This window comes from Athene noctua, chromosome 12 (assembly GCF_965140245.1).
Source record: "Athene noctua chromosome 12, bAthNoc1.hap1.1, whole genome shotgun sequence".
NCBI classification, from domain to species: Eukaryota; Metazoa; Chordata; class Aves; order Strigiformes; family Strigidae; genus Athene; species Athene noctua.
The window spans coordinates 18,409,590-18,432,587 of NC_134048.1; the positions used below are offsets into that span (position 1 = coordinate 18,409,590).

Consider the following 22,998-nt stretch of genomic DNA (forward strand, 5'->3'; position numbering starts at 1 on the left):
AGGGAGCAGCAGGGGCGTGGGCGGGCAGGGCGGCTCTCCGGAGGCGGCCTTCGGCGCGTTTAAAAGGCACGGGCAGGGAGGGGGCGGGGCCGAGGATGCGCAGCCATTCAGGCGCGTCGGGAGGCGGAGTCGGAGGTGATTGACAGAGAGGGTGGGCAGCAGCGGGAGTCGGGGCGCTGGAGCAGAGCCCGCCCCGGGCCGCCTTCACCTGCCGGCGGCTGCGGCCCCTCGGCGCCCCGGGCGGGCTCGGCCCAGGGCTCCCGGGCAGAGCCAGCCTCTGCAACGCCAGCTCTGCTCTGCAGAACCTCCTCCTCTGGGCCAAACCCTGAGCTTACCTAGCAGCTGGCTGCGGGGAAGGGGGCAAAAAGAGTCCAGTAGTAGAGAGGAGTGCTGGTCCCCCCAGGGGCACAGGATCCGTCACCTCCTCTGGTCCTAGCCCAGGCCTGGTCCCTGCACTTGGAGTCAGCCAGAAGGGATGAAGACAAAGAAAGCCAAACACATTTGAATTTCTTTATTGATTAGTTTTTTACATTATTTTTTTTCCAAGTTGCATCTACAGGTACCTTTTTGAAATGGACAGGTCTTTTCTGCAAATGATATCACAGTCCTTGCTCAGCAACACTGAAGAAAACAAAAACAAAACCCCGTTTTTGAAAGCATGAGGCAAGAGTGGTATGAACAGGGGAACAGTTTGGGATAAGGAAGTGGTCACAAGCCCCACATACATAACCATGGCTTACGTAGAGCACTGCTCTTGAGGAAGGAGTAAGGAAAGAGTGAAATACAACCACAAAGATGTACATCTTCTACTTGCAAGAATCCCTCTTCAGGCTCAGGAGACAATCTTAAAAACAAGATACTCACAACGTGTTTTATAGGCCACAGCCTCAAGCAGCGGTAACTCACAGTTAGCCAGAGCGGCTAGAGCACATCTGACAACACTTCGGGAAGAGGTTAGGTGGTTAGCTGCGTCTTTATCAACTCGCTTTACTGAGCACCAGCTCCAGGAGAAAAACTGTTCTCAGCACTTTATTGCTTTGTGTTTCAGAGTGTCTGCACCTGCTCCCCTAAGGTTTTGTTTTGATTTACGATCTCAGTCTAACCTCCCCACCCACATCTTCAGACACAGCACATTAAGTAGAGCATCCTTTTCAGAAGCTGCCACTCTCCGGTGCACAGACACAAAAGGTCCAAATACACCTTCAAGTATTTCCAGACCTAGTTCACTGGTTACAACCAGTTACAGCTTCAGTACTTCAAAAACACAGCTACACTTTAAAAGTAATTACGATAAGCAGATAGCTAATTTTTTTTCCCCTCCAAGGATTTAAAAACAGTGATTCTGAGGTAAACTGAAAGCAGGATAAAAAGTAACTTTGAAGTTGTCTATCCATTTTGGAAAGTCTTCATTTATTGTAGTGATTATTTAAGAAGCATACACTATGGTATCAAAAAAAGCCATAACATGCAGACAGGAGACCTTTTCAGATTTAGCAGAAGCAAATGTAGATTTACAGTTAGCTTTAATATAATACTATTTAAAAGCTGAAAGCAGATCTTAAGTTCACTTCTGATGCTTTGAACATGTATGCACATGAATTGTTCAGGAATTTAAGGCAATTTGCATATTAAGATAAAAAACACATTAGATTAATAGATTTTTTATGTTGTGCTCAAAATGTTAGCTGAATTGAAACCATTTACATATACTTCATCTCAAAGGACTTAGTCATAAATAGCAGCTGCTCCTTGATAAAAATACAGTCCTGAGAACAAGCTAGTAGCAATGCTTAAGCTATGACATCTTCCATGTCAGAGTATAAGCTATTTTCGCAGTAAGGAGCAGTATTTACCAGGTGTTCATCAGGCAAAGGCATTCTAAACATGCAATAGCTCCCAACAGAAGTCTGAAATTACTTCCAGTATCTTGCTTACAATAGTTTATTTGCACACTGCAGAAAGATCAAGAAATCCTGCTATGCATTTGTGATCACTAGTATTTCAAACACAACAACCAAGGGATACAACATAAGGACAGGCAGCAAAAGGTGTTTTACAAAAAACCCTCAAAAACAAGCGTCTTTTTAGTAATTGGTTAGATTGCTTGCAAGGTAGTTGGAACACTCTTCCCTCCCCAACCCCTGGGAATTATTCCCCACACTATACCTATCCTATAACCAAACAACACTGGAGTGTTTAAATTCAGTGCAAGAGTAATTTCAGAACATTTAATTTCACTCTAAACAAAAGGCAAAAGTTTATCTATATAGACATCCAAACGCCAACATATTTGGTACAGTGTAATGAAGTTACATAGATTTCACCCTCAGGAGGTATGCTCTTGTAGTGATCACCTGCATTCCACAAAAAAAAAAAAGTGTTTGAAACAGTATAATATGGTAGACTCAACGCTTTAAAAAAAAATTTATTCAGCTGGAATTGGAACTCCCTAACATTCACAATATAATTTAGGATGCATTTGTTACATGAAGAGCAGATAAAAAGACTTAAACAGTTTCACATACCAGTTAAGATATTCCACATGCTCCTTCCCCACCTACAATACTGACATCTTGATTGGTTGGTTTTTGTTTTTTTTCCCTTAAATACTCAAGCTCAACTTGTCTACCTGACTACCTCCCCCATTTCTACAGGAGTAGACATACAGTGATAACAGTGAGAGGATATGGGACACTGTCCTATCCAGTGTTTGGACCCTGGAAAGGAGTAGGCCTAGCTATAAAAACAGTTTGACGATGAACTGAACATGAAGCACTTGAGCAACTGAGGCAAAGCTGCCCTCAGAAAAAGCTGTATAGTCACAGAGAGAGGAAAGCATCAATGGCTGAACAGAGGGGAAAGGGGGACATAGTCCAACCACCCCCCCATCCCATTAGCTTTACAAAAAGAGTTCAGTAACTAACAAAAACCATTATCTGCAAGGTCTGCAGGATTAAATGCCACATTAAGATGACCCACTCCAAATCCTAGATCATTTGTCAACACTTAACAGGGCTTTAGCCATGCACAGTATGCATATTCTACAGACTAACTCCCTTCTTTCCACCCCTTCTTCCTCTTTCCCCTCTCCCCAGAAGAATGAAGTTGATTGATTAGAGAGTTTCACTACTGGTTTCCAAACATCCCCCCCCCATTTTTCTTTTCTTTTGAGGGCAAATGGGTTGTCAAACACTTTGATAACTTTTCTTTAAACAATTATCAAATTTTAAGGGATATAAAGACATTGGTGCATTTAGGAATTTACATATTTGTAAAAAAAAACTAGTTATAAAACTGCATTTTTATCAACTAGCACTTTCAAGATTCATTGTTATTTTTCACTAATTAATATATTAAATTAAGCCAAGGTTTGAGACCAGAAAAGTTCTACCAATCTACTTTAACAGAAAAGAATATTTAAAACCAAAAATGAAAAGGTTAGTTATGTTACATTCCAAAATCCACAGCCCATTATATTAAATGCATTCTTTCTACAGGAATGATGTTCTTTAAAACAGATGATTGCAAATATTTTACTGCTAGACACTCCGTTACATTGGATAGTGTGACTGGAACCTGTGGATGGTGAAATCTTGAGGTTTGTCCAAGTTTCAATGTAAGGTGTCCAAGGTCCTCTCCCAGAACCATGTTTGAAAAAAAAAAAAAATCATCACAGATCAAGTTCTTATGACTTTTTTTTCAATCTTTTCTTGGCTTTCTGTTTCTGGGTGATCTATTCACAGTTTCCTCCTCCTGCAAGAAAGTAACTTGTGTAAACACGAAGGAAATAATCAAAGAATACTGTTAAGAAACATTTTCAGCAGAGAATAATCTACTTTCACTTCTACATTAGGATTAAATTTTTGCAAGGACCTACTGCTGTTACTACTCTTCCTTTCTATACGTGGCAAACGCACAAATCCTCTTGTTTTCACAGTGGATGTACACTATTTGCTGCGAGTACTCAACAACTACTGTTGTGAAAATCCCTTTAACTTCAAGCAACACTCCACTCATTTTAAGTCAGCCATTATGTCAGTGTGGAGCACTTAAGAGGTCACATCCTAACTGCACACAAAGCTGAATAAGCCTGTTGCCTCAAGAAGATGCATTCCACACAGTCCCACTCCTCCCAGTGCAGGGTCTATGGGAGTGCCTTTAGCAGGGTGCTCAGCTCTGCTGTTGACCCCAGCAATTTCTACTCTGCAGGGTGATCAAGTTTTTCAAAGTTCTGATCCTGGGAAGGAGTATCACATGGACCAGGTTAACTTAAGACGCTAGTAAGGCTTGTTCTACACAACTTACAGAGAAAATGCACAAGACTTCTCCCAACAATTACGCACTCTTACCTCTGATGCAGGTTTCCTGTCATCTTCCTCCTCCTCTTCCTCCTCCTCTTGACTAGCACTTCCTATATCAGCATCACTTTTCTGCTTCTCTTCTAAGGGACAATTAAAAAAAAAAAAATCTCATTCTCATTTCTGACTTCTGTTCATTTCACCACTGGCTTTACTCCATGTCTGCCAATCCTGCTGTTTTAGTCTATCAGAGACAAAACTTAAACTGTTTCAAGATTATCTAGGTTACCTACCTAGCTTTTCCTCATTTGCTTCCTCCTCATCCTCCTCCTCTTCCTTGTCCCCTTTGTCTTTTTCTTCCTCTTTCTCCTCATCCATCACATCAGGCTGAGGAGCATCAGTCTTTTTGTATTCTGCAGCACTTGGCTGTTTCTAAAAAAAAAAAAAGTGTCAAAACCAGGCAATTATTTCTGACATTAAGGCACATTTTGCTGAATCTCTTTTTAAACATTACACTACTTAATAGCAGAGGAAATGCATACCTTCCCAGAACAGCAGAAAAGGACAACCAGGAACACTGGCAAAGCCACAGTGAGGATGTAGACTACCCAAAGCCAGGGACGCTCTTCAGCAGCTGCCATCATCTGGCCCACAACACCAGGCTGTAAGACAAGAAGAGCTGTCAAATTTCATCCCATACAGCAAGCTGTAGCAGTTAAGCATAAGCTATGGATTTTTCAAATAGGTTTTATGTAACTAACTTTTTTGAGGTATGAAATACAGAGTTAACTTGCACAAGTACTTTTTTCCATAGTTTACAAATTAAGAATCAGGCTAAAGTTAACAGTCCAGTTGTCAGAGCAAAAACCTCACAGAAGAGCAGTGAGTACTTGTTGCTACTTATAGCAACCATTACCATGTTATAATCAGGGACTGAGGTTCCAATCTGGTTTAGCATAACCCTTAGCCTTGGTACATATAGGTATGTATTGATAAAAGTGTGGGAGAGAACAGCAGCAATGCTCCTACCGTTCCAGACAGAAGCACACAATTAAACCTTTATTTCTCACCTCTGCAGCACCATCAGCTGCCTTTTTCAGCCCCCATCCATCACTGGCCCAATCATCAGCCACGGCTCTTTCTGTACAGATGATGAAGTTGTCAAAAAAGATGTCAGAAGTCATTGACCATAGCTCAAGTCCCACAGCACTGAAAGGAGTCATCTTGAAAGGTTCAAAGTCTTCAAAGAAATCTGGGTTTGGGATCTTCCTAGGTTTCCAGATACCCTAATGAAAAATAAAGACATTCAACCTCACCTGCTATAATACGATTTCTAGTTTTCAGTCTATTTTGAACAGAGAGAAAGACAAATCCATTCCACTTAATTACAATGTCTATGGGTGCAACTTGTCAGGTTTTGGGAATTAATTTTCATTTGTGCTAAGAAGCAAAGCCAAGCCAAGAAAGCACTTTGAATTTATCTACTTGAAACACAGTACAATCATGACAGTATTTGTATTCTTAATTACACCTGCTCAGTCTAAATCATTCTGCTTTTTGTAGAGAAATGATGCATTGGCTAGTGGTTTAAGCAACAAAAACACCAACCTGATAGTTCACGTTATCAATCATAGGAGGCTTCCATTTGCCTTTGTAGTTTGGATTGTCAATCATTGGTCTCTGCCAGGTACCACAGCCAGGGGCTGTCTCACATTTAGGATTTGCAATCTGAGGTGCCTCCCATTCTCCATCCATATCCTCATCCCTAAAAAGGGAAATTCAGCTTTGAAGTCTCACTCTTGCCACTATACAGAGTAAAACTTAAACAGTGTCTGATTTCTGGAAAAATTAAAATTCACACCATAAAATGGAGATACTGAAACTTTGTATAGCATAGGTATGTAGATAAAGACACCAGAGAAGGAATGAGGATTTCCAGTAGCCTGGAAGCACAGAAGCTCAACAAAAAAACAGTCCCTGAGCACAGCCTCTCCCACCACCCCTTCCAAGTATGGCACAACTACAAGATGAGCATCCCTGCCCTGCTCATCTTACAACCACAGAAGAGTTGAAAAGTGCACAGAGAACTCAAGAGGACAAGACCCTTCAGACCTACTCTGCCTTCTACTTTTGAAGCAAGATAGCCTGAATCGATGAATTTGTCAGTGAGCAACAATGAACTAGCTATTCTTATACTTGTAAAAGCCAAAGCCATGAAATATTTACGGTTGTGTGCAACAGGCAGTAAACATACCAATCTTCAGGCTTCTCAGCATCAGGGTCTGCTACATATTCTGGCTCATGATCCAGCCAGCCCTCTGGTTTCACAGCATTTTCATCTGCGATCTTTGCAGGAGCATCCTCATCCCTTGAGAACAGAATATCAACACACAAAATATATAAAAAGTTCTTAACCCCAAGACATGATTCTACAGACTTTGAACAAGTCCAGCGATCCAGACAACCAGCCAGGTTCACTTCTGATAGGTAAGTGTAACACCCTGATTTCAGAACAGAATTGCCTTACAATCTGTTACTTACACATGTGCCTCATGGCACAGTCATGGCACCAACTGTACGGTAATACTACTTATTTTATAAAACCAACCCAGAAAGGGCATATTACAGCAAATCCTGTATCTCAGTGGTTGCTGCAAGCACACATTTGAACTTAAAATTGAGTCCATGGTTGACAAAGCATAGGTTCAAAGACAGAAACCCAGTATCACTTTCTGATTTAGGATGTCAGATTTCAGTCAATTGTAGCTATGCATTATACAAACAACCACAAACATCTTAGTTATACCTTCTGCAGCTCATCTTTTGATCTCATCAAGGATGAAAGCACCTGCTAGCATAGCTGTTTCACTAAAGCCTTTATCTGTGGCCAGCACAGTAACAGGAGCACTAAACAGTAATTCCCAGAGGACATGGATCCTGTCTGCCTTTGTCTACCAAACTGCTGCTCAGATGCCTAAACTGATTGCAATTTGATTTTAAGAGTGAGACTCAAAACCTTCTATAAAGTCATCTGAGAGAGACTTTTTGATCAGGACCAAGTTATTAGGCTAAAGCCTCCCTCAATTCCACCCCTCCAACAACTTACCAGTCATCTGGTTTAACAGCATCTGGGTCTGGGATTTTTGGTCTCTCATCCCAGTCCTCAGGCTTCTGGTCATTCGGGTCCTCAATCTCTCGAGGTGGATTCACGGGAGGAGACATATCATTTAGCAAATTCCCACTGTTGACAACTGTTTGATCAACCAGTATTTCAAAACTATTATCAGGATTCAAGACTGTAAGGAAAAGAGTTGATGTAGCCATTACATATATGATAGAAAATATGCATCAAAAAGCATTCCTCATCCCCACTGTACAACTAAAACTTCAGCAATCCAAGCTACCACCTACTCAGCACTTAAAGAATTAAGAACCTTTCTCCTTATGCCAAAGTTTAACTAGTGATGATGTACACATCTCACCTGGTGACAAGACCCATTGCAGGAGTCCTACTTTAAATATGCTAAAAGCACAGAGAAGCTTCTGGCATGGTTTACCAGTTACCACACCAAGTTGTCTTTGGCACACAAAGTATTGCTTTAGCAGTAAGAATGTATGTATTTACATTCTATTCAAGCATAAGACTCCCTATTACTGACTCTCAGGATTTTAATCTCACTCCTTTACCCACTGCTGCCTCTGTATTAGGAAAAGCTAGAGAGACCCTCCTGAATACTCCCTGAAGGATTTTAGTCATAGCTAATATACCAGACCACACACTGTACTTCAGGAACCACTGAGCTTGTCTGGCACTATGAAAGCAGCAAGAAAAAAGACTATCCCTCTAGATCTAAAGCGTTGTATACCCCAAATTACTGGGGGGCAGCAGTCAAGCAGTTTACAAATGCTGAAAATTATTTTGGATATACTTAGCCTATCAAGTTACTCATGACTGCTCTGAAATTCAGTTCTCCTTTAACTATTAAGTTCAAGGTCTCATGACCTTTCTTACATGAATCAAGACTTCCTGCAAGCAAGAATTCTGTAAGCTGTTGTATAAGATCAGTTTTTGCATTCAGAGCTTTAAAGTGGTCTTCAGTTGTATGGTGTGTTGACACAAATACTCAGCTGTTCATCTGGCTCATTTTAAGAGCTTTTGATTCAGGAGACTCAGTAGTAGTTATTAGCATGCATAGTTAAGTCACCGTACCCAGAGTATAAAGATGGGTCTTCTTATCAGTAAAGTAAGTCTTCAGGTCTGCGTCTGGACGCTTTGCATGCTTCTCCTCATATTTGCCAGTCTTGGGGTTTTTGTGCCGGAAGATGAAGTGCAATTTATAGTCCTCTCCACATTTGTCAGGGCCAAACATGATTGTATATGGAGTTTTGTCATGGAACTGATCCTTTAAAAACAATGCAAAAATGTAATTCCATTATTTTGAAATACAAGTCACTGGCTGGCATAAGAACTCCCAATTCATTAGAAATTATTCTGCAACTTGGATATCAAGTCCATGAAATACCCACACTAAAGCTTGTAGGAGGATTACAAGCCTCTGAAAAAACACCAGAACTATCCCAGCTACTTGGTTTTGCACCTTTGGTCTCTACTTTCCAGATGGAAAACAACAGCTATTCAAGTGTTATCAAAAAGATAAGTGTGAGTGACAACCGCAATGTTTAAGTATATTGGTACATTACGATAAAGGATTTTAAAAGCTATCAGTATAGAAGTATCAGTTACTGGTAATAATGAATGACTTGCTAATTCAGTGAGCTTCTTTCACACACAGTGATAAGCAGCATTATAAGTGTGTAAACTAAACACAACTTGGCCTCACTTTTAAACTGGTGTACTGTCTCAATCTGAGAGCTAACTGGATATAATAATCTCACCATTGAACACCGCAAGCAAGTCTATTTGTTCTTGCTAATGTATCTTAAAATTCAATGCATATGAAACTGGTGAGACAGCCAAGCAGTCTTTTGGGTGTCCTGGATTGTTTTGGGTTTTTTTCTTTTTTTAGTATTTTGGAATCTGTATTAATAATACAACTCCAGTAGGACTGCAGAAGGAAAGGAGAAGGATGGGTAAGAAGTCATAAAACAGAGTCTAGGAAGCTGGCTAAAGACAACCCATAGGATACAAAAGCCTATGCAAGGTGAATCAGCAGTCAAGCTTTGTCTGAATAGGCTAAACCACTTTAGATGGGTAAAATGAAGAGGAGAGAAAGTGATTCTTTATCCTTAGGAGTTGTAGAATTGTCTCTTCCCTTGACCACACTCCTTCGACAATGCATTCGAGGGCCATTTCTGAAAATAATGGTTCTATATAGCTCGTGCATGCAGCTGAACATCTAAGGTTGTATCCAGTCCAACCTCTCAAGACTTTTTTTTTTAAATATACCCAGTAACTCACAAGTGGGTTCACATGTCAAGTTATACACATTAGTCTGTTTTAGAGGATGAAATATGGAATCATCCTCCTGTGCAACAGCTTCCTGAAAGGGTTTCTCCTCATACAGTGGCTACTCTCATAAAATACCTCCTCTGTGGTCCTAGAACCTAGGGAAATCTGAAGTATTGCAGACTTTAGCAAAGGTCTGGAACTGCTCAGCTACTAGAGAACTCCAGAGTTCTCACTCAAGAGGCCAAAAGATTTCAGTTATTTATCCTCTCCATCTAACGGTGGGAGACTGCTGAGTGCAAAGTACTTTGGTGATCAGGCCCTAAATATGTCCCACTGCCCTTCTTCTGCAGGAAGAATCAAAATTTTAAAAACCCTTTCTTTCACAGTTAATACTCAAAGTGGCTGCATTACTCACCAAGTTCAATTCAGGAGTTTTTGAAAGCAATTTCACATAGGCCCCACCACATTCTATTCCATTTTGGAAATTTACTTCATACCTAATTTTAGTTTTGGACAGAGAAGGGAAGAGTGTGTTACACATGAGGAAAAATCACTTCTCTAATACACAATTACAATTTTCAAATACAAATTAAGAGTAAGACTGTTTTGTTGTTTTATGCTTTAAATCACATGCCCAGTGAATATTTAAAATACAAACTGCACTCTAAGGACTAAACAAATATTCATAAGGGCCTGAGAAACAAGAAAAATTGAGGATTTAGAAGATTATCTGACAGAAAAGATTAAAGGAGTTGAGCACTGGTCTAGAAGGTTATGATCTAGAAGGAGGGAGAAGGAAGAAGAAACTTTCCAGTATGTAAGACACTGCAACAGAGCTTAAGGCAAGCCAATTATATTTCCCACACCTACTACAGCATACAGACAACTCAATTTTCAAGACTATCAAAGCAACAACAATTGAATCCTAGAAAAAGCCCCTTTAGGGTTATAAGCATACAACAGTATATTTAGGGATGCCAAGGAGTCTGAAAAAGGCAAAACATCTCTGTCAGGAATAGGCTAAGTATGCTTGATCCTCTCAATGCCAGCAGCTGGAGTGGATGACCACTGGGATTTATTTTTAGCCTTGTATTTTTGAGCCAAAACTAAACAGTCATGCAAAGTAAAGTGGCCAGTTCATTATCTTGAGCAAACATGAATTGGCTTACTCTTTGTTTAACACCGATAAAGTAGGTAATAATCCACAATTTAACTGTTCTCACTGAAGGATTGCTTTTTTCTCTCCTGACTTGCTAGTCTAACATGCAAGTAGATTCTTCAACATCAGTCATGGCCAGAGCTAGGCAAGTTGTTTATCTTCCATGACAGGTGAACTAAGACAAAGGAAGGAGGAAATGAGTGCATCTCTACCACACTGTCCACTCCACCTTGGAAACAGGGGGCAGTTTACTGTGTAAGGAACTGCACTGACCTACATACAGACCAGCTTTTGTACAAAAGGCTAAGGACTTTCACAATTAGCAGTAGAACAGTCAGTTGCCTGACCTCATTACTACAATTAAACCAAGTGAAATGAAGTCCCAAGACAGGTTACCAAGTCTAGTTTTCATAGATTTCTTTACTTTTAAAGATTCAGAGGGATCCATGCTGTTCCTAACCTCCCATTTTGAAAGTCCGGATTGCTATTTTGCTCTTAAACAGCATAATAATAGGTTACAGCATCTTGTGTCATCTAGACCCCCAGTCAACAAAAGCTCAGTTACAGAATTAACCTCAGCCTGCTATCATGTCATCCTTGAAAGACAAGAACACTAAGTTATCCTTTACTTACTGTATAATAAGGGGTTTAGTATCAAATACAAAAGGCTTTGAAAGTTTGGATGAAATTGCATGGTGCTTGGCTCGAGTTACCAATACAAGCCCTTTGTCTCCTGGAAGCTTAGTGTCCTTCATGTCTTGGACTTCCCATTTACCTGCAGAAAAATTAACCAAATGTTATCAAAACTTGTTCAAGACAATCTTTGTTTAGCCCAATTTTGAACAAGAACAGTCAGCAATCTGCAATAACACTCTACAGGGTACATTATCAAGTTACTAGCATAACAACTTCACAAAGCTATTTTAAAATCTCCATGAGGATATTTTGTCTGAATCAAAACTACACTTTATATTGTTAGCCAGGTATACAAACACCCCTCCCATTCTCTTCAGTGAATATAATTTTAACCGGGAAACAGAAAATAAGGACTTGCACCTCTTCTTCAGTTATGACAAAAGACATGAGAAACTTCTATCATCCAAAACCTGGGTTGGACTCACCATCATATTTGGCAATTTCATCATCCGTATCATCTTTTTTAGCTCTGGAAAGGATCCATCTAGAAGACAGACATCCAATGGTTGGAAAACCATACTTTTTTTCCCCCCCCCCACTAAAAATTCTGCCATTATAAGATGACAGCCCTTGCTGTCCTGAGTACATCCCAGTGTCTGGATCCCCCGAGTTCTTTCCCCAAGCCTGCAAAGCCTTCTGCATTTACCACTTCCCACCCCAACCCGAAAGCAGGATCATGGCTGCAGTGTCTTGCTTTTGTAAAAAAGAAGAAGTAGTACCTCACCATCCTCACGTTACTGGAGTAAAAGGCCAGATGAGGACTGAAACATTACACATGTATGGCTCACCTCCCCCTTGTTACTGGAACTTGAGGAAATACTAGTTTAGCTCAGCACCTTAACAGCCAGCCTCATATAGTCACACTGCTGTAATCCTCACCAACCACTGCCCTTTGATTCAATTTTGAGTAACACAAGCTCTAGAGAGGGTTTCATTGCATTTCACAAAAATTTTTAATTCTTTGCTATACTGAATCATCCTTCAGATTATACTCACCCATCCAGAGTTCCTTTGTCAAAGGACTCCGCAAAATACACATCACCAGTTGGGACTGGGGGCCTGTAGGTAACCTATTGGAGAAGAGAGGCATTTATGCACCTTTCAAGGCACATTCTCTACTCTGAAGAAATACAGGCATATACAGCTCACATTCCTCCTCTACACTTGAGTAGAGCTTACCTGGAACACCCTTGCAGCATAAATACAGAAGTTAAGTAAATATTGCTGCTTGTGCCAAGCCATTGTGCTCTTGTCTGCCACTAAAACTGAAGTATCTATCTAGTTGGAAGCATTAGCTTCCTGATATTCCTGATAGTCACATCACAGATTTCAAGGGTCGATCTAACTCTCCAGGAAGAACGTGGGGTACATGAGAATAGGAACAAAGCAACTAAATTTAATTCCAAGCCCTACTCCCAGATAACATCTTTAATAACACCACAACATATTAAATGTTACCAAAGTAAAGACAATTCTGATCAGACTCATATTAACCACAACACAAGCAGTAATTCAATTTTTAAAAAAAAAATTCATGCCAAACCTTTGGAGCTGGAGGAGGAGTGCTCGTTTCAGGCTTTGACTCTTCCACCTCCTCAGTGCCATCATCCAAATCATCCTCAATATCAACTACATCATCACCATCATTGTCATCATCCATATCATGTGCCTGGACAGCAAGAGTCCCAAGAGCGAGCAGGGTCACATACAGTAGCCATTTCAGCTCCATGATCTGAGTAAATAAGGGAAAGAGGTCAAGCCAGCACTGCACACAGGGCAAAGCATTGCTTCTTGGAACAAAACCAGGCATCTAAGACAACAGGTGAAGTGCCTAGTCATACCACTGAAAAAAGCACAAACTTCTCTTTTCAGCTGTTACTGCATCTGGCTGGTTGAGACAGCTCTAAAAGACGGAGAGGAATACAACATAATAAAGCTGAAGTACGCGATACAACAGACATCAACTGAGTGGAGGACCACGCGTGCAAGTTCTGCAGATCATGATGCAAAGTGTCATAATTTTGCTCTTACACTGCCACAGTCCACAAGCAGAACAGCAGACATGTACACAACACCACAACCTACATAACCTACAAAAGCCTGAACGGAAAACCTATTTCCTGCTTACGAAGGACCTTAAATACACCATGCAGAAACTGAAATTTCCATTCAGTTCAGGAATTGAAATACAATTAGCTAGCTCTTTCAAGCAGAGAGTAACCTATGGAGTAATCACTCCTCTATCTCCTGTTCAATATTTTTTTTGTCCTTTCAACTGTGGAACATTGGCATTTTCATTCATCAGTCCTCTTCCACAGGTTTTATTTTGGAATTACTGCCAACAGTCTGATACTACTAGCAGATGTCTAAGCAGCTGAGGCTACTGATGCAGACTCAACAGAAAATCTCTTACTATTTAACAGACAGTTGGTTTAATTTCCCTCTTTTGATCTCTAATTTAACAGGATGACCAAAAAGTACCTGTTAACAGAGGCTTTACAGAATTAAAATATCACACTACATCTAACTTCTAAGGTGCCCAGCATGTTGTCACACCTAAAAGATGGTAGGCCTCAGCAAGCCATAGCTCAAACGATCTTGTAAGTAAAACAGGTTTCAATTTGACTTTCTTGCTAGAAAAACAAAATGATCACTGCACCTTTAGGCTGATACAGAAGTCAACACTCCTAGCATGCCGCTCAGTTTTATCTGCCAAAAAAACCCCCACAAGAACAGCCTGTGCCTTGCTCACCTTTTCTCCTTTGAATCACATACCAAATTTTTCTTCCAAAACCCAAGTTACAATTGAGACTAATACTTTTTGAAAGCAAGTATAAAACCAAACATCCCCTCCTTCCCTTGTGCTCCTGCCTCAGGCCATAGCCCTGTAGACTCAGAAACATAACTCAAGCAGAGATAATAGTGCCTGTAGTGGCGTAAGATCAGGCTAGAAAGCAAACTTTCAACTTTCCAAAGCATGCTTAGGCAACTAAAAGAATTTACAGTTTTAAAGGCTTATCAGCAATATGCAATATTCCAAAAATACGTTGCATACCACATCTACCGTTCTTGGATTATTCTTTAACTTACTTCTAATGACAGAGGGGATGTTTTACAACGACAACAAAACCGTATTTTAAAGACTTGTGCTGAGGTCACGTCCAGTTTGTCACTACAGCAACATGCAATTGCAGCCAGTTTTCTAACAATAGTGATGGCCTTGAGGATTATGGTCTAAATGCACGCTCACAACCCTCCCCCTCACAGTTCAGGCAACCGCACCAAAACACCTCTGAGCTAAAAGGACACCGTCCACATCATGAAGAGCTGACAAAAAAACCCTTTCAGGTGTCGTTACCTATGGCAAAGCTTGTTTGCTTAATGCACAGTGTACAGCCAAAATTGAGAACAATTAGAGACCTCATAGCAGCTCGTAGCTCTTCCTACTAACATGGGAACCACAATACAAAACCAAGCAAAGGAAACTGTCAAGCAAACATTCGTACCCTTGGAAGTCCAAGTTCCTCTTGCGCAGATGGCATGTTCTCTAAATAAACTCATGCCCACCAGCATAAAAACAGTACAGAAAGCAAAGGCCTGAAACATCATTTGAAAAAGTGATCTTTAGAGCTCTAGATGTGTCCTGTGTGACTGAAGCAACTACAGATGAGATGGCACAGGGACACCTTTCCAAGGGAAGGGTTGAATCTTGTCTTGACTTAACAGGGCCTCACCAAATATATTTTTAACAGAGCTAAGTTCAGGAAGATTCTACCCTAAGTTTTATAACTGCTTTCAAATTATATTATGCAGATAGAATGACCACTTCAGGATTTGGAAAGCAATGTGAGGAAATTAATCTTAAAAATATAGCAAGGTTAAAAATAAACCAATCCTCTCCTCCTGAGAGGAAGGAGTTTCTGCACACCTCCTCCCAAGCCTGTGCAAAGGATATTAATGACTTAGCACACAAGTAATCCCTTAAATAATTTCACCACTAGCCAACCAGCAATAAAGTTGTGGCAAAATAATTACATTATCCCCCACCCAACTTTCATGTCAGTACTGACTCCATATGTAATAATTACCTACTTCACAATCCCACCCCAACTACAACCCTTCAGAAATATTTACCAGCATCACATGGACTTCTGTAAATGCTACCACGTAAGTGGCAAAGCCACACAGCCTCATACTGCAGTTTCTCCAAAAATTCTTCCATCAAAACATCCCAGTGAAGCCAGACAATTCTAGCAGTGACCCATACAGCAGGGACAGAAGCTGTGCCACTCTGCACATCTGTGCTCCCCATACAACCACAGCTATCTGTGGAGGTCTATATTTATCAGTTAATGCTCTGTCTGAATTTGAGGCCTCATTGAACATCATTTCAAAGTACTATCTGTTCAAGTTCCCAAGCAAGCTTATTTTTTACTCCCAAAAACAAGAAAGCTAAAAGCATGAAGAGAAGCTAATCCAGTTTTGTGTCCTTGTCTCTTAATAATCGTTGGCAAGCAGTATTCACAAGTTTATATCCCTACCGAAAGCTGTTTAGGACACCTCCTACATATTAAATCAATCCCAAATTCAACATAAGCTACCATTCACACACCTTGAGTACAGGCTGGTAGCATCTCCTGCAGCTGCCAGTTGTCATGCCAAGCTCTTTATTCTGTTAATCTGTAACAATATGCAAACTAACTAAATTATAAAAGACACAATGTTCTCAGTAGAGCAATTTAAGTGAAGTGCACGTTTTTGATATTTAAAAAGCTACTTCTAGCCATAATGGATGTACTGCTACAGGAGAAAATTTCAACTTCACACAGTCCTTAGGGACACAACATAAACATGATTATGTCCTAGTAAATTAGGTTATTCCTAAATACAAGACAGAAAGGGAGGGCAGGGGGAGATAGAAGAAACGCAGGTTTTATACAGAGCAGGCATAAACCAACTTTTCAGTGGAGCTTTAAGTTGCTGGCAACTACAGGTGTTCAATTAGTCACCTAAAATGTAGCCTAACCTTCAGACACATGGCCACCTACTCTATTATGACCAGATTTCTCCCTTGAAGAAGTGTCCAATTTCCAAGCAATTATCATCATTAGCCATTTTTTACTCTGCCTGTACTTCCCTTCTTTAGGTTTAACTGTGTAATATTTCTGAAGGTTAGTGTATTTCTGATCATGCAACTGCCAAAAGCCTTTAACAAAGGAACTCTTTCATAATGGGCAAGAGCTTCTGACGTCTCCATTCTACTTCACTGCAACCCTCATTTTCACCATAACAACGTTTCAAGAAAAGAGATGACTAAAACTTCATCTCCTTTTCTTTTTTTTTTATAAGGTCTTTAGACACTTATAGACACTGGCACACCACTTGGATCAAAGGGAAGACTACTGCAAGATAATGCCAAAGAACTAACTAGGAAAAGACTTTGAGACTGCCAGGGCTAACAAATCACTTGTTCTCTGTCTGCACATCCATCCACAGACAGCTTCCACATTAGAAAATTTATAGCTGACATTTAAGCACTGTTCACCTGATTGTCAAAAGGCTGAAGCATTTTCCCCTGGAACTTACAGGAGCTCTAGCAGAGCACTGAAAACTCCTGGAACAGCTGCACTACACAGACTTTACTTGTAAAAAGTAAAGACTAAACCAAATTGGAGTGAGATTCAGAGACACATCAGCTTCTTGCCATAGAAGTGGCACTCTTAAAATGAAGGGCTAAGTGATTGCCACCTTTGGATTTCGAGGCTTTCAAGGAAGTCATGTAGCTTCAGAGATTTATTATTTAGAATTCCCTTTTCCCTGGGCATAAAGGGAAAGTTATTATTAATTATTGGCATGACACTGGAAACACTTGACCCAATACAGCAGATAGCTGTCACCATCTTCTAACATACACACCCTGGGGAAGGACAGACAGTCAAAGGGCCCACACTAAGGATGTTTAAGTCCTTTGCTATCATACTTCCAGAACATACTATTTAGAAAGTAACTTCCCTGACAGACCAGAGCCTGCAAAACCAGTTTAATCATCTCCTTGGTTACTAATCTATTTGAATGGTTCATCAAGCCAGTTCTTAACACTGCATATTTCAGAATGTATAACTACATTTGAATTGCTACTGGCTATCTAGTTTAATACTTATTTTTTTAAGAATTAAGTGTCAGATGAAATGGGTCTTATTAAAAATGTCACTTACTGTGAACTACACCTCAGCAATTTAACTGGAAGAGCATCAGTGGTTTCTATTTCAGCAGCATCTGAAGTGACAGCTGAATGACTTAAGTATAGGAAGAGCAAAATTTACTAGCAAAGCCCTGTGCTCCAAGTACTGGATTTCAGTATGGTATTTACAGTGGAAGCACACCAGTAAAAACAAGCACAATGCATCCTCTGCAATGCAAGAATTATGGAAGAAAAAAATTTAAAGACACAAAAGTAAAGAATTCATCACAACACAGAAATAATACAAGGAGACAAAAACAGAAAGCCTGAGACACAGATACCCATTTTCCCCTCTAAGATTCTGTTGTTGTTTCTGAACAAAGGCTTGACTACCCTACCTGGTAGTCCACTAGTTTCTAAAAGTCATAACTACTGAAGAGCAGAGGATAGATATCTCTTCTACATCTCACAGTCCCTCCACCTTCCACATCCTGGCTCCTCTGCGGTGCCAGGGTAACTGTTTACACAGTCTCATGATGAACTAGCATCTGGTTTAAGATGGCTCGAAGTCCTTCTGCCGTGTTATTTTAACTCTGAATCAATACCCCAGTTCAACCCAGCATGTAATGGCAAGAAGAATTGTAGCAGGACAAGTGAAAGTACTGGGAGATAAAGTAGCCAAGGATAAAGGAAATAAAGCTGTTGGCAGCAGAGTCAGCTTAATGTATCAAGTGCAGTTCTGTCACCTGCACTTGTCTAAGACAGACCTGTCTTTAGGCAGACTTGGGAGATCAACACTCTATGGCAAAGCTGAACAACTGTGTGGCCAAACACTGTAATTTCAGCAACCAGTGCATTACCTCACCACCCCTCTAAAAGGGATATAATAAAATCATGTTCATATATATGCAGACAACACTTTCTCCACTTAAATGCTTAGTTTTGCTGCTAGACAACTTCCAGCATTGTAGAGATTCTGCCTGTAACACTAACTCAATGAACAGCAGACAAGGCTGAGCAAAGACCACCTTGCTTACAACAGGCCACAGGCAGGAGCTCTGTGTGGGGGTGGCTTGCTGCTGCTCCCCCTCCCTCTTTTTCTTTTTTTTTTTTTTTAAAGGAGAGGGTGGCTAGGCTACACTGCTACATAAGATTTAAGACAAGTCTCCTTGAAAGAATTAGCCAAACAGCCCCACAGAAAAAGCTGCCTTCTGTTTGGGTTCTAAGGAGCACAAACCAGACAAGAGATTAGGTGTGAAAGGCAACAGCAACAAAGCTTGTTTTTAATAAGAATTTAAAATATGCCAGTTCCTAAAAATAATGTACAACAGTGCAGATACAGTAAAGGAGAAAACACTGTGTACTGTTTGTCAGCAAAGAGATCATTCCCGCAAAACTGGAAGTCCTTGGAGGGCAAAGACAGAACTACAAGGCCTTTTGACCATAAAACAGATGAGCTGCTAGGGGAAATTACATTGTGGGGGGGAAGATCTGGAGGTGCCCCAAGATCTTTTAGGCCATCATGCCTAGAATTCAATTCAAGTTGCCCTGCTACAGAATTGATTCTAGCAAGAACAGGCTGCCACCATGATCATTACTATAAATGTAGGAAAATGCAGGAAAATGAAAGGCCAGGAAGGGAAGTAAAAGGTAGGGCTAAGTACAAGTCACAGTGTATTCTCAGTAAAGGATTTATTCATTTACTTAGGGGGAAGTGTTGCAGCACATCAAATGAGAGGATAATCTAACAGAAGCTGCAAGCTTTCTGACTGTCTTGCGTCAGGCTTCCCTTCATAGGGGAGCAGCTGATACCAGAAAGCAGTTTCCATCTTATACACAGCTTGTGATGTTGTCTGAATTGTACAAGTATTCCTTTCATAATTTTTAAACTAGAAATACTGATACTTAATAAACACAAGATTTAACTCAAAGCTTTTCCTAGTTTTGTGAAGTGTTTTGGATAAGCCCATGTAATATGAGCAAATCAACAGTAAGGAGGTTTTGGAAGTCATTTGAAGTGCATTAGAGTGCCCATACTTCAACCTGCATTTAGCCAGTATTTTATCTGTATTATCTCATACATTATTATAGTTCCACTGTCTCCTTGCAATATTTTAGCAACAACCCAAACCACAGTGAGTAAAATGTCCCATAAAACCTGTGTGCCAGCTATGCTTACTTGACGTTAAGTAAACATACTGAATTTAGAAATACATTACACTCCTAGAGACTATTTTTCAGACATCTAACATACTCTAAATAAGTTCCCAAAAGAGTCTTCCAAGATGCTCAGCAGAAATGCTGCAGAATTAATTACACTAATGAAGTCTGGACCTTTACCATTAATACTACTACTATTAATACATGTCCGCTTTCCTTCACAACCAAATCTTCTGCAGTGGCTCTTTCTACAGCCTAGAAAGTTCTTAACCACAAAACTACATGTGAAAGTTCGCTCTTCAGAATCAGTACAGACAAGAAAGCAGCAGGCTATGCATTCTTTAATTCAAAGGTGTGGTGTTTTTTTGTTTTAAAAGCACACAAATACTCAGCCAAAAATAAGAGCTGAGATGTCATTTATACATTATTTTGAAGACACCCAACAGAAATTATATTTGGGTGGTAAAAATCAAAGAATGCGTGTAAGTCCCCAAAATTCTCAGACCTGGCTGCTGGAGTGTCCTCGTCCATATTTCACCTTTGGCCTCCCTCACCATTCGATTACCACATCTTCCCCACCTGTTGGGCCTCCAGTTCTGTGCCTTGAACTCTCCCTTTTCCAGAGACTTCTACTTCCCCTCGCACAGCCCCAACCAGGCCACACGCCGTGTTCCACACCCACCTCCTCTTCTAGCTCTGCAGGGCTTCCTATCCATGGTGAGCATTTTTAGGTAGCTCAAGACTATTTATTTCCATGCGTTAGCAGCCGGCATTAGAACAAGAAGCCACATCAAACCCAAATCACACGCCAACCCACATCCACCCGCGACCCACACCTGCCTCCCTCCCCCTCAGCAACCGCTCACCGTCCCATCCTATGGAGGGGGGGGGCAACCAAGCGCCCCACCAGCCCCGCTGCAGCCGCGGCCCTGCCACACGCCGCTCCACAGCCCAGAGGTCCCGGAACTTACCAGAAGACCCGCCGATCCCCGCCAGGCCTCTCAGAGGCCTACAGGGGCCGAGCGGGCACCGGCGGCTCCTGCAGCAGCCCCATAACCCCCCACCACCACATGGCCTCCCCAGGCACGGCCGCCCCTCTCGCCCCGGCCCCCGTGAGCCCCCATCTCCCCCTACCCCCGAGGGACCCCCCTCCCCGCCCCACGGCGCGCGCACAGCCCCCCCGCCGCCCACCACACCCAAGGCCCGGCAGCATCTCGCCGCCCCGCCGGGCCCTGCCCGCCGCTCGCCCTCCGGCAGGCTCCGCTCCCCCGAGCTGCGCCCACCGCCTCACCCCGCCAATCCCCCGGCATGCCTCGCGGCGGGCCCGCTCCCCACTTCTCCCACCCCGCTGGTCGCGGAGCTGCCCCGGCCGTAACGGGGGGGGGGACGGACAGACGGACACCGCACTCACCCCCACGGCCCCGCGCGCCCCCGGCCGCCGCCGCCGCCCCCGGCTCCCCTCACCTCCGTCACGTGTCCCCGCGCCCAGCGCCGCCGCCGTCGCCGCCCGCCTATCTACCGCGCGCCAGCCCCGCCCCCGGCCCACCTGGCTTCGCCTCTCCCATTGGCGGAGAGCGCGCCCGCCCGCCCGCCCCGCCGGCAGATCGGCACTTTCATCGGTTAACTCCGCCGCCGCTCAACGGCCTGCCCGCCCCAAAACACGCCCCAACGGCGCTGCCCTTCGTGGAGCGCTGTTATTGGTTGGTGGGGCTGCAGGAAGTGCCGGGTGATTGGCTGGGTGGGGGGAGGCCGTTGAGATGTGGGCGGGGCCGCGGCGGGTCTGTCAGGGCGCTGCGGGCGGCGCGCGGGGCTGAGGCGGCGCCCGGCCGCCTCCCGGCCTCCCCCCGCTGCGGGGACCGGGGCGCCCCAAGCGGCCCGGTCGCGGGGAGCGGCTGCGGAGGGCCCTTGGCCTGCTGCTGCCGCAGGCCCCGAGGCGAGACCCCAGCGGCTGGGGTTGCCTCACCCCGCGCAGCGGAGGAGGAGCCCTGGGTCTGTCTGTGCAGCTGCAGAAACCGGTGTGTGTGCACAGCAAAGTCACCTTTACGCCTGTCTTCTCATTCCTTAGCGCCTCAGAAAGGGTTTTCAAGTTTTCCTGCCTCTTCAGAAAATTCTGCATTTCTATTATTTTTTTGCTCAATTACAAGCTGAGGGCTTAAGAAAACCATAAAAAGTGACACACTTTGGTGCGTTTAGCAGTGGTTCTCAAGCTGCCTCTTTGTTAAAGGCCTTGTGTAATATCAGAAGCTTTAAGCCATGTTATATTTCCATAGCTAACATAATGTATTTCTGGAGAGGTGAAATACTGTGTATCTGCTCAACGCTTCCACATCTGAACAAGTACAGAAGCACAAGGAAATGCAGAAATAACCACCCCTGCTGTACTGACTGGGGAGGAGAGGCCAAAGTTGATAACTGGTTTTTGTGAGACCACCACTGCCAGAGCAAGATTAAACTTCAGGACTCCCTGTCTCCTGCTGCATATGTACAGCAGGATGGGAAGGCAATGAACAAGGGCCTGCGATGAGGAAAGCAGATTCCTGTTACCCTATCAGTAATACGACTTTTTAAGTTGTATCTGAGCTGCTCCAGCTGAGAACAGTTACATGGAAAGCTGTATCTTAACCACCCAGTTTAAAGCCAGCTCCTGTGTGGTCTGTGGGCTGCAGCCTGTTCCAGCAGATAGGAGGTATTCTGTAGGAATACCAAATTCAATACTGCTAGGAGGGGCGGGAAGAAGGAAGAAAGAAAATGAGGGTTTTTTGTAAACATAAATCTGTTTTGAGTTGATGCAATGAGTCAGCGACATAAGTCTCCCCACAGAGAAAATTCCACAGCGTTAGGACAATGCAAGCAGGGCCCCGGCGTTCAGAAATAAGGCTCAGCATAAATGAAATCAGCAAATCCCTGTTTACACTGAAGTTTGGAATCAAACGCTCACATTTTTCCAGAAAGCCACCAAGCTGGCTCCTAAACTTCCCTGTTGACTGAGCTACACACACAGAGACTGAACAGAAGATGTGGACAGACAGGCAGGGAAACAGCCGGAAACAGGCAGCACAGGAGATACCAAGCGGTTTAAATAAGAAACTAAAAA

General features: G+C 42.5%; 1 protein-coding gene across 2 annotated transcripts; it reads right to left on the reverse strand.

Annotated features, from left to right (window-relative positions):
• Window positions 1-2,409: 2,409 nt before the first annotated feature.
• Window positions 2,410-21,447, reverse strand: CANX (calnexin). Of its 2 annotated transcripts, none has more exons than XM_074915909.1 (15): window positions 21,369-21,447; window positions 13,107-13,295; window positions 12,560-12,633; window positions 11,989-12,047; window positions 11,501-11,642; window positions 10,124-10,205; window positions 8,509-8,701; window positions 7,405-7,594; window positions 6,553-6,666; window positions 5,907-6,063; window positions 5,369-5,584; window positions 4,841-4,960; window positions 4,592-4,730; window positions 4,350-4,441; window positions 2,410-3,753 (listed from the first exon to the last, which is right to left on the reverse strand). In XM_074915909.1, exons 2-15 carry the CDS (start codon window positions 13,290-13,292, stop codon window positions 3,700-3,702), a joined length of 1,818 nt encoding a protein of 605 aa, XP_074772010.1. In that variant the 5' UTR covers window positions 13,293-13,295; window positions 21,369-21,447; the 3' UTR covers window positions 2,410-3,699. The 2 variants fall into 2 exon arrangements, with proteins under 2 accessions (XP_074772010.1, XP_074772011.1); XM_074915910.1 differs by lacking the exon at window positions 21,369-21,447 and adding an exon at window positions 21,316-21,352.
• Between the last annotated feature and the right edge of the window lie 1,551 nt (window positions 21,448-22,998).

Excerpts from the sequence above, each read along its gene's own strand:
- CANX (XM_074915909.1), bottom strand. The coding sequence starts at position 13,292 with ATGGAGCTGAAATGGCTACTGTATGTGACCCTGCTCGCTCTTGGGACT. Across the intron at positions 6,064-6,552 it reads GCTGAGAAGCCTGAAGATTG|GGATGAGGATATGGATGGAG; the intron begins GTATGTTTACTG and ends TTCCCTTTTTAG. Across the intron at positions 4,961-5,368 it reads CAGCTGATGGTGCTGCAGAG|CCTGGTGTTGTGGGCCAGAT; the intron begins GTGAGAAATAAA and ends CTTGTCTTACAG.